Source organism: Nerophis ophidion, linkage group LG09 (assembly GCF_033978795.1).
Source record: "Nerophis ophidion isolate RoL-2023_Sa linkage group LG09, RoL_Noph_v1.0, whole genome shotgun sequence".
In the NCBI taxonomy this organism is placed as follows: domain Eukaryota; kingdom Metazoa; phylum Chordata; class Actinopteri; order Syngnathiformes; family Syngnathidae; genus Nerophis; species Nerophis ophidion.
In genome coordinates, this window is record NC_084619.1 from 63,705,452 (window position 1) to 63,718,736 (window position 13,285).

A 13,285-nucleotide genomic window follows, 5' to 3' on the forward strand; every position below is an offset into this window, starting at 1 on the left:
AGAAGATGGATGGATGGATGGTTAGGATCCAGGATTTGTTATTATGCGAAACACAGTCCTACTTTGAGACTGAGGGACTGGAGTCCGTCTTCCGCAGCAGGGTTCGGCTTCAGGCTTGTCGGACACTCTCGGGGTTCCTCCGTCCGATCCTGACCCCCGGTGGCTGAACGGAACGAGACAAACAAAGCAAAAATGAATAAGTAACAACAGGAGTCAATGAGTGGGAACACCATTTCGAGCTCGGTTGGCGGGGGGGCATTAAAGACACCAATCCGGTGGATGTGGAGTCCCAGTAAATACTTTCACGACGCCACAGAGTTCCATCGGCGCTTTATGACGTGTAAAGAGGAAAAGAAGAAGACAACTGAAAATAACCGCGAGCAGCAGAAGCTCATAAAGTGAAAAAGATCCCGAGGCAACGTGAATGTGGCCTGTCAAAAATATAGAAGATGACCGTGGGTCCTCTCACCCCGGTCCTCATTTTTACAGACCACCTAAACCAGGGGTAGGGAACCTATGGCTCTAGAGCCAGATGTGGTTCTTTTGATGACTGCATCTGGCTCTCAGATAAATCTTAGCTGACATTGCTTAACAGGATAAGTAATCAATCAATCAATCAATGTTTACTTATATAGCCCTAAATCACTAGTGTCTCAAAGGGCTGCACAAACCACCACGACATCCTCGGTAGGCCCACATAAGGGCAAGGAAAACTCACACCCAGTGGGACATTGGTGACAATAATGACCCAGTGGGACGTCGGTGACAATGATGACTATGAGAACCTTAGAGAGGAGGAAAGCAATGGATGTCGAGCGGGTCTAACAGGATACTGTGAAAGTTCAATCCACAATGGATACAACACAGTCGCGAGAGTCCAGTCCAAAGAGGATCCAAGACACAGCAGCGAGAGTCCCGTTCACAGCGGTCCAAGTGAGTTTTTCATGCCATAGTTTATGAGTTTTATTTTATGTTCATAGTTCTCCCATTGTGCGAGTTTTAGTTTTCATAGCCAAGTTTTTAACCTCCACGGAGAGCGCCTTTTGTTTATACCCTTTGTTTTTGTAATATATTCTTGAGTTAATATTATAGATGTCATTACCTTCACACCGTTCAAGATGTCGCATTAATAGTAAGACGTATTATATTTATTATTGGTTAAATTTAGAATAACAAGTAAAAGTCGTAACAAGGTTTCCGTAGGTGAACCTGCGCTCGTAGGCATGTATTGAATAATTACGCTGGTAATCACAGTGTTAAAAATAACGTTCAAATTATAAAACATTTTCATGCATTTTAATCCAACCATCCGTTTTCTATCGCACCTGTTCAAGATGTCGCATTAATAGTAAGACGTATTATATTTATTATTGGTTAAATTTAGAATAACAATGTTATTAAAAAGAATAAGAGACTTATTATACTCTAAAAATGCTGGTCTTGTCAAGACCTGGACTATGGTTTGGTTTGTTTTCCCGTGGTGCAAAGAGATTGGAACGGACATGGCGTGAAGGTAATGACATCTATAATATTAACTCAAGAATATATTACAAAAACAAAGGGTATAAACAAAAGGCGCTCTCCGTGGAGGTTAAAAACTTGGCTATGAAAACTAAAACTCGCACAATGGGAGAACTATGAACATAAAATAAAACTCATAAACTATGGCATGAAAAACTCACTTGGACCGAGAAAGAGCATGGATCATCGGCATGGATAACATAGGTGTGTAAGAGGTGATAGAGGGTGAGTAGAACGTGATGTCGCCAGGCACTGCAGGCTTAAATGGTGACGTGGTGATTGACAACAGGTACATGATTTCAAGTGAATCAGGTGCGTGAGTTGGGAAAACAGGTGAACTGATTGGTATTTATGGAAACAAAAACAAACCAGGGTGCACAAAAACAGGAACTAATGGAGTCAAAAACAAAACAGAACATAACTAAACAGAACACGATCACAAAGACATGACAGGTCTTACTTAAAAATGCACGCATTTAGTTGTATTCGGTGTTTAAAAAATATTATACGGCTCTCACGGAAATACATTTTGAAATATTTGGCTGTCATGGCTCTGTCAACCAAAAAGGTTCCCGACCCCTGACCTAAACCGAGGATGGTCGCCTTGACAAAAAAGCCTTAGACCAGGGGTCACCAACGCGGTGCCCGTAAGGACCAGATGAGTCGCCCGCTGGCCTGTTCTAAAAATAGCTCAAATAGCAGCACTTACCAGTGAGCTGCCTCAATTTTTTAAATTGTATTTATTTACTAGCAAGCTGGTCTCGCTTTGCTGGACATTTTTAATTCTAAGAGAGACAAAACTCAAATAGAATTTGAAAATCCAAGAAAATATTTTAAACACTTGGTCTTCACTTGTTTAAATAAATTCATTTATTTTTTTACTTTGCTTCTAATAACTTTCAGAAAGAAAATTTTCGAGAAAAAATGCAACCTTAGAAATGATTTTAGGATTTTCAAACACATTTACCTTTTAAATTCCTTCCTCTTCTTTCCTGACAATTTAAATCAATGTTGAAGTAAATTAATGTTTTCATTGTACAGAATAATAAATACATTTTAATTACATTTTTCATTTTAGCTTCTGTTTTTTCGACAAAGAATATTTGTGAAATATTTCTTCAAACTTATTATGATTAAAATTCAAAAAAAATATTCTGGCAAATCAAGAAAATCTTTAAAATCAAATGTAAATCTTATTTCAAAGTATTTTAAATTTCTTTTAATATTTTTGTTCTGAAAAATCTAGAAGAAATAATGATTTGTGTTTGTTAGAAATATAGCTTGGTCCAATTTGTTATATATTCTAACAAAGTGCAGATTGGGGTTTTAACCTATTTAAAACACGTCATCAAAATTCTAAAATTAATCTTAATCAGGAAAAATTACTAATGATGTTCCATAAAGTATTTAAATTTTTTTTTCAAAAAGATTCGAAGTAGCTAGTTTTTCCCTTCTTTTTTTGGTTGAATTTTGAACTTTAAAGAGTCGAAATTGAAGATAAACTATGGTTAAAAATGTGATTTTCTTTTTTTTTCCTGTTTTCTCCTCCTTTAAACCGTTCAATTAAGTGTTTTTTTCATCATTTATTCCCTACAAAAAACCTTCCGAAATACCCATCCATCCATTTTCTACCGCTTATTCCCTTTCGGGGTCGCGGGGGGCGCTGGCGCCTATCTCAGCTACAATCGGGCGGAAGGCGGGGTACACCCTGGACAAGTCGCCACCTCATCGCAGGGCCAAAATACCAATTTTTTAAATATAAATATAGATTTGTTTATTAAAGGTAAATTGAGCAAATTGGCTATTTCTGGCATTTTTTTTTAAGTGTGTATCAAACTGGTAGCCCTTCACATTAATCAGTACCCAAGAAGTAGCTCTTGGTTTCAAAAAGGTTGGTGACCCCTGGTGTAGAAGATGACCGTGCATCCTCCTTTTTACATAACGGCATTTCAGCCCGAAATCCCATCTAGGACTACGTAAACCAAGGATGGTCGTCTTGACATAAAAGCCTTACACGATTCCCCCGGGGACCCGAGGCAAGGCCGCTAAAGACGACACGTTTCCAGAGACAATTTGCCGGAGATGAATTAGTAAAGCGCCGCTTTTTGCAGACGACTCTGGCAGTGTGGGGACCGGCCTTGTGGACCTATAAATAATGCCGTAGTCCATTAAAGGTACCAGGGCACCATGGCAACCTGCGGAGCATCTCCCCGTAAGAGCCCGGTGGTTTTGTCGTGAAAAGAAATGGTGTCGTTACCAACATAATTGTGTTTGTGCTTTAGCACACAACAATGTCGGCCAGGTTCTGTCGGTCTTAAACCCCAAGATGCAGATATGGCAGGCGTGGGGCAGGAAAACGTGGCTTTAACGTCAAAAAAGGAAATAGTGTCACTGGTGAGTGCACATGCAGGAAACACAGAAAACAGGAAACAGTCATCGAGCCCTGACTGGGGGTCGAGGCAGGCATAAATGGCAGTTAAACATGACTGTAATGTCAAAAAAAGGAAATAGTGCCACACAGGAAACAATCATCGAGCCCTGACTGGAGGTTGAGGAAGGCATAAATTGCAGATAAACATGAGTTTAACATCAAAAAAATTAAATAGTGCCACTGGTAACAGGAGACAGGAAACAATTATTGAGCCCTTACTGGAGGGTGAGGTCAATCAATCAATCAATGTTTACTTATATAGCCCTAAATTACTAGTGTCTCAAAGGGCTGCACAAACCACTACGACATCCTCGGTAGGCCCATAAATTGCAGTTAAACATGACTTTAACGTCAAAAACAATAAATAGTGCTAAAGGAAACAGGAAAAAAATCATCGAGCTCTAACTGGGAGGGCAAGGCAGGCATAAATGGCAGTTAAACAGGACTTTAACGTCAAAAACTGAAATAGTGCCACAGGAAACAGGCAACAGGAAACAATCACCGAGCCCTGACTGGAGGTTGAGGAAGGCAAAAATTGCAGTTGAACATAACTTTAACGTCAAAAAATGAAATAGTGCTACTGGTAACAGGAAACAGAAAACAGGAAACAGCCATTGAGCCCTGACTGGGGGGTGAGGAAGGCATAAATTGCAGTTAAACGTGACTTCAACGTCGAAAAATGAAATAGTGCTACAAGAAACAGGAAAACATAATCGAGCCCTGACTGGAGGTTGAGGAAGGCATAAATGGCAGTTAAACATGACTTTAACATCAAAAACATTAAATAGTGCTAAAGGAAACAGGAAAAAAATCATCGAGCTCTAACTGGGAGGGCAAGGCAGGCATAAATGGCAGTTAAACAGGACTTTAACGTCAAAAACTGAAATAGTGCCACAGGAAACAGGCAACAGGAAACAATCACCGAGCCCTGACTGGAGGTTGAGGAAGGCAAAAATTGCAGTTGAACATAACTTTAACGTCAAAAAATGAAATAGTGCTACTGGTAACAGGAAACAGAAAACAGGAAACAGCCATTGAGCCCTGACTGGGGGGTGAGGAAGGCATAAATTGCAGTTAAACGTGACTTCAACGTCGAAAAATGAAATAGTGCTACAAGAAACAGGAAAACATAATCGAGCCCTGACTGGAGGTTGAGGAAGGCATAAATGGCAGTTAAACATGACTTTAACATCAAAAACATTAAATAGTGCTAAAGGAAACAGGAAAAAAATCATCGAGCTCTAACTGGGAGGGCAAGGCAGGCATAAATGGCAGTTAAACAGGACTTTAACGTCAAAAACTGAAATAGTGCCACAGGAAACAGGCAACAGGAAACAATCACCGAGCCCTGACTGGAGGTTGAGGAAGGCAAAAATTGCAGTTGAACATGACTTTAACGTCAAAAAATGAAATAGTGCTACTGGTAACAGGAAACAGAAAACAGGAAACAGGAAACAGCCATTGAGCCCTGACTGGGGGGTGAGGAAGGCATAAATTGCAGTTAAACGTGACTTCAACGTCAAAAAATGAAATAGTGCTACAAGAAACAGGAAAACATCATCGAGCCCTGACTGGAGGTTGAGGAAGGCATAAATGGCAGTTAAACATGACTTTAACATCAAAAAATGAAATAGTGCCACTGGTAACAGGAAACAGGAAACAGCCATTGAGCCATGACTGGAGGGTAAGGAAGGCATACATTGCAGTTAAACATGGCTTTAATGTCAAAAATGGAAATAGTGCCACAGGAAACAGGCAACAGGAACAGAAAACAATCATCGAGCCCTCACTGCAGGACGAGGCAGGCATAAATTGCAGTTAAACATGACTTTAATGTCAAAAAATGAAACAGTGCTACAGGAAACAGGAAACAATCATCGAGCCCTAACTGGAGGGTGAGGAAGGCAAAAAATTGCAGTTAAACATGACTTTAATGTCAAAAAACGAAACAGTGCCACTGGTAACAGGAAACAGGAAACAGAAAAAAAATAATTGAGTGCTGACTGGTGGACGAGGCAGGCATTAATTGCAGTTGAACATGACTTTAATGTCAAAAAATGAATTAGTGCTACAGGAAACAGGAAATAATCATTGAGCCCTGACTGGGGGTCAAGGCAGGCATAAATGGCAGTTAAACATGACTTTAATGTCAAAAAAAGAAATAGTGCCACAGGAAACAGGCAACAGGAACAGACAACAATCATCGAGCCCTCACTGGAGGGCGAGGTAGGCATAAATTGCAGTTAAACATGACCTTAATGTCAAAAAATTAAATAGTGCTACAGGAAACAGGAAAAAATCACTGAGCTTTAACTGGGGGGTCGAGGCAGGCATAAATTGCAGTTAAACATGACTTTAATGTCAAAAAAGGAAATAGTGCCACAGGAAAAAACCATTGAGCCCTGACTGGAGGGTGAGGAAGGCATACATTGCAGTTAAACATGACTTTAATGTCAAAAAAGGAAATAGGGCCACAGGAAACAGGCAACCGGAAACAAGCATCGAGCCCTGACTGGAGGTTGAGGCAGGCATACATTTCAGTTAAACATGACTTTAATGTTAAAAAATGAAATAGTGCTACAGGAAGCAGGAAACAATCATTGAGCCCTGACTGGAGGTTGAGGAAGGCATAAATTGCACTAAACATGACTTCAATGTCAAAAGGAAATAGTGCCACAGGAAACAGGCAACAGAAAGAAGAAACAATCATCCAGGCATGTACTCAGGAAAAGTCCAAATAAAAGTGTGCAAGTACAATATTTTGTCAGGAGCGTGGGACGACACCATACAAGGATAGAGTGTCTACGCGTTTCTCCTCATTGCGCCAAATGTAATTCTGTCTCTGTTTAATTCCTTGCTTCTTGTCTTGTTTAATAGATATCATCAGTGATTGAACCTGACAGTGGGCCTGTTTGAGAGCCCTTACACTGCATTGTCCAAAATGTATACACATGAGGGGTGGATTTTCTACATTTTCTACAAAGTTAAAAAAAAAAAATATATATATATATATTTAAGCTTTTTTTAATTCATATTGTGCCTATTTTTTCCTATCATTGTAGTTTATTTCTGCGATGCACACTTTGGACACCTCTGATTTACAGTAATCGAAACAGCTTACAAGGTTGGAAGCCGGAGCGGAATAAATGAATGCGCTTTCTTTTTGTGTTTGTGCACCGTTTGAAAGACGATGCCTGTGCAGCGGGATGAATTCGGTGAATGTTTGAGAGAGAGAGGGGTCGAGGAATAAATCAAAAATGTGAAAAGCAGAATGTGTGTGGGGTGGAGGAGAGGGGGACGGGGGGGGGGGGAGTCCAACTCTTTTAAGGCCACCTTGGCAGCCGCACTCAGACATTCATTCCCGGCGACACCTCGGAAATGTGATGTTATCTACAAAAGCTGGGGTAAACAGGCGAATGTACGGATCAATTGTTGTACCTACTTTCTGCTTTTCACTTGAAGATGGAATTCATACCTGGGTCAGGATTGAAAAATGCCTCATCTGCATTCAGCCCATGATTATACACGGGGCTCGGCCTCCGAAATGCCAACGATTTCACAGTCGCGGCCTCTCTGTTCACAGCACCAGCCCACGTTGCTTGCGGAACCCTTGGCCCTGACAGCTTTGAGGGAACATCTCCCCGTTGGGTGATATCCATTACGTCCGTTTTGGCTTTCCAGGTAGTTTGTCTTGCTTGGTTGAACGAGGATGGCCGGGTGGAGGATGCGCAAAGTCGGACAAACAAGGTCGACCTGTGTTGTTCGTCCCTGCCTCTCCCTTGCGGTGCCACCAGGGACAATGAAAATAGTCGGTCCAAAAACACAACACAGCTGATGCATCTCGGCGGAATCTCTCGGCGGATGTAGGTCCGGTAGGTAGAAGGTGGCGGAGACTCTGGAATGATTGAGCCGTCTATCACGCCGTGAGTCCTGCCCTTTTCCATAGAGACGGGTGTGCATTGTGCAGGTTGAATCCTCCCGTGCCCCGGACCGCTCCGAGCCAATCCATCAGCCGGTGACTGGGCTTGTCTGCGCTCATTAGGCTTCATGATTGCAGGGTTCTGTTGGCACATTTACTGTGGAGCCGTTGAGACGCTCATGCTGAGTGATTACTGTATCCTGCTGGACTGGACCCCAACCACCACAGGACCTTGTAAGCAAATACTCCGGAATGACCTCTCATTTGGAGAGTTTTCCTATGGAGGATATGCATAGAATCAGGCAAGGGTCATCATAAAACTTGGAAAATCTCAATTAAAATGAAAATATTTCAGTTTTGCACAGAAGTGGACTGACCTCACACAGGGCGGCTCGTATTCGGGACTGAAGCTACGCACAAAGGCGAGCTCCTCACTATTGGGGCACACTTTGCCATGACGCCTTTATTTCTTGGTTGTGTGAAAGTCATGGAACATGGAGTTTTAACAACACTGGTTAATGTCATTGAAATCTGTGAAAAATGAGAAAAAATCCTTAATTATCAAAGTAAGTACAGTGTGTGTATGCACGCTACAACAGCTTCTTCTTCCTGGCTGGATGGGAATAATAGTCTGTAGATGAAACTTTGTTTCTGTTACGTCAGGCACAAGTTAAATCCAGAATGTCCATGAAAAAGATAACTTTAATTGAGACTAAAGCCGTATTCATCCAGGTAACGTAGTGTGTGTATGCACGCTACAACAGCTTCTTCTTCCTAGCTGGACGTGAATAATACTGTGTAGATCAGGGGTCGGGAACCCTTTTGGCTGAGAGAGCCATGAAAGCCAAATATTTCAAAATGTATTTCCGTGAGAGCCATATCATATTTTTTAAAACTGAATACAACTAAATGCGTGCATTTTTAAGTAAGACCAACATTTTTAGAGTATAATAAGTCTCTTATTCTTTTTAATAACATTGTTATTCTGAAGCTAACCAATAATAAATAAAATGTCATATCTGTTGATCATGTTTTTGTTTGGCCATGTGCTGTTTGTCCTTTGGACTCTTTAAGTTCCTGTTTTTTTCCACTCCCTTGTCTGGTTTCCTTGGTTACTCATTTTGTTCACCTGTCTCTGCACTAATCAGAGGCAGTATTTAAGCTCGTCTTTGCCAGTCAGTCTCCCTGTGCTGACTTGTTTCATGCCTTGCCATAGTTTCGTGCTTCATGCCATGCCAAGTAAGTTTTGTTTGATTAACGTTCTTAGTCTGTTTATGCGTTGGCTTTGTTCTTTAGCCCAAGTTGTGCCTCCCCTGTGAGCGATTTTTGTTGGTATATTTTTTTAGTTAAAATTAAATCATGTTTTTATCTAAATGCCATGTCCCGAGTAGTCCGTCTGCCTTCCTGGGATATAAATGCATGAGAATGTTTTATGTTTAGCACTGTGATTACCAGCGAAATTATTAATAATTATCGCGTTAAGCAATATCAGCTAAGATTTATCTGAGAGCCAGATGCAGTCATCAAAAGAGCCACATCTGGCTCTAGAGCCTTAGGTTCCCTACCCCTGGTATAGATGAAACGTTGTTTCTGTTACGTCAGGCGCAAGTTGAAACCCAGGATGTCTTTATTTCTTCCCAGTTGGGACAAAGTCCAATCCAAAAATGTAGTCCAAACAATTAAAGGCATTGCACAAGGCCAGAGAAATAAGTACTGTAACTTTTAGAAAAAAGTTGTTTTGCAGGTCATGCGACATTGCAGGTAAGAAAATTTGGTTTTGCAACATAGGACCCCTTCAAGTCGATGGGAAAAATAAGTCAAACGCTGCAATTACCAAGTACATCATTCCAGAAAATATTTCGAAATACCATAGCTTGATGCTAATTTATATTGGATATCCCATATACATGCTACCGATTAGCATTAGTGATTTTACATGGCGTTTTCAACAGCTGCAAATGTGCTAATCAAAACTATGGCTAGAGCCGCACGTATACTTTAGTGCTCCCAACTATTGTTCAAGTGTAAAAATGCGTTAACGTACTGAAATTGTAACTTATTGAAAAAAAGTCGTATTGCAGGTCATGTAACATTGCAGGTAAGAAAAGTTGGTTTTGCAAAATAGGACACCTTAAAGTGAATGGGAAAAAGAAGTTGAGCGCTGCAATTACCCGGTACGTAATTCCAGAAAATATTTCGAACTACGATAGCTTGATGCTAATTTATATTGGATATCCCATAAACATGCTATGGATTAGCATTAGTGATTTTACATGTCGGTTTCAACACCTGCAAATTTGGTAATCAAAACCGCAACTTGCGTCGCATGCAAATTCTAACGCTCCAAACTATTGTTCGAGTGTAAAAATATGTTAACGTAATGAACTTGTAACTTATTGAAAAAAAGTCGTATTGCAGGTCATGTGACATTGCAGGTAAGAAAAGTTGGTTTTGCAAAATAGGACACCTTAAAGTCGATGGGAAAAAGAAGTTGAGCGCTGCAATTACCCGGTACGTAATTCCAGAAAATATTTCGAACTACGATAGCTTGATGCTAATTTATATTGGATATCCCGTAAACATGCTACGGATTAGCATTAGTGATTTTACATGTCGGTTTCAACACCTGCAAATTTGGTAATCAAAACCGCAACTTGAGTCGCATGCCAATTCTAGCGCTCCAAACTATTGTTCGAGTGTAAAAATATGTTAAAGTACTGAACTTGTAACTTTTTCAAAAAAAGTCATATTGCAGGTCATGTGACATTGCAGGTAAGAAAAGTTGGTTTTGCAAAATAGGACACCTTGAAGTGGATGGGAAAAAGACGTTGAGCGCTGCAATTACATGGTACGTAATTCCAGAAAATATTTCGAAATACGATAGCTTGATGCTAATTTATATTGGATATTCCATATACATGCTACCGATTAGCAGTTGTGATTTTACATGGCGGTTTCAACACCTGCAAATTTGGTAATCAAAACCGCAACTGGCGTCGCACAAAAATTCTAGCGCTCCAAATTATTGTTCGAGTGTAAAAATACGTTAACGTACTAAACTTCCAACTTTTTGAAAAAAGTTGTATTGCAAGTCATGTGACATTGCAGGTAAGATAAGTTGGTTTTGCAAAATAGGACAACTTAAAGTGGATGGGAAAAAGAAGTTGAGTGCTGCAATTACCCGGTACGTAATTCCAGAAAATATTTCAAAATACGATAGCTTGATGCTAATTTATATTGGATATCCCATATACATGCTACCGATTAGCATTAGTGATTTTACATGGCGGTTTCAACACCTGCAAATTTCAGAGGTTTACCTCACTGATGTGAGCGTTCAATCGGCTTAGGGACCAAAATCCGACCGAGTTGTTCTCTACCCGTCGTGGAAACGCGTAATAAAAGCCATGCCAGCGAGAGAGTGTAAACAATAAAAACTCACCAGCTGATCAGACGGTGAGAATCAGTCAGTGAAAATAGCTCTTCCTTGCAACACTTCATTAGCACGTTCTTCACTTCATCACGTTGCCGTCCTTTCCGCCGCGTCCTGCCGCCGTCTTCCGTTCTGCCTTTTTGCTGGCAGACTGATGAGAGATAATGCCTCACTTCTCAGCCAATGACTCCCCTAATGCGGTTATGTGCTGCGCTTGCCTGGCACATTCCGGAGAATTTGACCAAACAATGACGCACAAATGTCGGCGGAGCCTCATTTGTTTTAATTTTTTTAAGGCTAAAGCTGTGCATCGACACTTATTGTATTTTTTTAATGCATCGATATTTAAATAGGAACACACTCTTTTTGCATTGGCCAAAATTAAATACATTTCGAGAAAATAAAAAATAAAAAATTTAAATGTGTATTTAAAAGTCACAATTTAAAATAATGTACGACAATGTGTCTGTACTATATATATATATATATACATAAATATATATATATATATATATATATATATATATATATATATATATATATATATATATATTTATGTATATAACTAGATGCTAATTTATATTGGATAATCCATATACATGCTACCGATTAGCATTAGTGATTTTACATGGCGGTTTCAAAACAAGCAAAGGTGGTAAGCAACAATACAACTAGAGCCCAAAAAAACACACACACAAAAAAAAAACACACAAAAAAATAAATAAATATATATATACATTTATATATATATATATATATATATATATATATATATATATATATATATATATATATATATATATATATATATATATACATATATATATATATATATATATATATATATATACATATATATATATATATATATATATATACATATATATATATATATATATATATATATATATATACATATATATATATATATATATATATATATATATATATATATACAGTATATTACCCTTTTTTTCACTATAAAATGCTTTTAACTTGCTTGTGCCAAAATTTAATACGAGCACAAAATACATTTAATCAAATAAAATGTCACTTCTTAAAATAAATGATAGTATTAAAAAAATGACCAATATGAAAAGTAATTTAAAAGATCTGTCCTGTATATTTTTTATTTTGTTAAATACCATTTTGTTTTGGTAAAATGTACTTGTGAATAAAAATCAAAGTTAATTATATCTAAAATGTAAATTAATTAGAATTATTTATATTAATTGAAGTAGTTTTATGACATATTTTCTTGACATATTTATTCATGTCCCACTTTTCATGACTGAATTTACCTTTTTAAAAAAAAAAATTTGAATTGATTTAATTCCGACACGTTTACATCTGAATTGTTTACTGAAGTTTATGAGTCCTGGTAAAAAAAATAAATGAATAAAAGCATAAAAAAATTATTTTAACCCGTAAATCAACTGTGTGCTGCTAATCGCAGATTTTTGGAGCCATCTCACCTTGTCAAGCCAGAGGTGTTCATCTCTTTGGAGGCCGTCGACAATATATTCCCCCTTTCCAGCACAGGCCGCGGTGTTAAATCCTATTAAAGTCAAGTCCAGATAGTGATAGAATTATTGCGGCAGTCCAGAATGATGTGTGGTCCTTTCAGCTGACAAATAAGAGCCCGGGAGCCCCTCTTGATGGTTCAAAGGTGACGCAGGAACAAGGTCGGATTAAGCGATGGCGGCACAAAAACGTGAACGCGCCGCTGTGATCCTTCGTATTCCTTCAACACGGCCCTCTTTTTGTGGTCTCCGCCGCTGTTTGAGGACGAGTGAAGCCCTTCGGCGAGCTCAGGTAACGCGACGTGTGTGATCGCCTCTCGGGTTGCGACGGGCGGCTCACGTAACGGTTTCCTCTCGCAAGTTTTGAATAATAATCTTCCGTTCGTCAGCAAAGGACACGCCGAGTACGGACGAGCCGTCAAAGCAAAAACAAACAAACAAACAAACAAAAAAAGTTC

General features: G+C 39.1%; 1 protein-coding gene across 2 annotated transcripts in view; it reads right to left on the bottom strand.

The window, feature by feature from the left end:
* Nucleotides 1–11,448, bottom strand: part of LOC133558853 (uncharacterized) — a 36,214-nt gene extending 24,766 nt beyond the window's left edge. Inside the window, exons 1-4 of one of the 2 annotated variants that reach the window (XM_061909977.1) lie at nucleotides 11,314–11,448; nucleotides 8,249–8,402; nucleotides 7,428–8,148; nucleotides 63–163 (exon numbers count right to left, since the gene is read on the bottom strand). In XM_061909977.1, the coding sequence (XP_061765961.1) occupies nucleotides 63–163; nucleotides 7,428–8,025 (699 nt within the window). In that variant the 5' untranslated portion in view covers nucleotides 8,026–8,148; nucleotides 8,249–8,402; nucleotides 11,314–11,448. The remainder of the gene's footprint in view (nucleotides 1–62; nucleotides 164–7,427; nucleotides 8,149–8,248; nucleotides 8,403–11,313) is intronic. The other variant, XM_061909978.1, reaches the window with a different exon arrangement.
* Nucleotides 11,449–13,285: the final 1,837 nt, after the last annotated feature.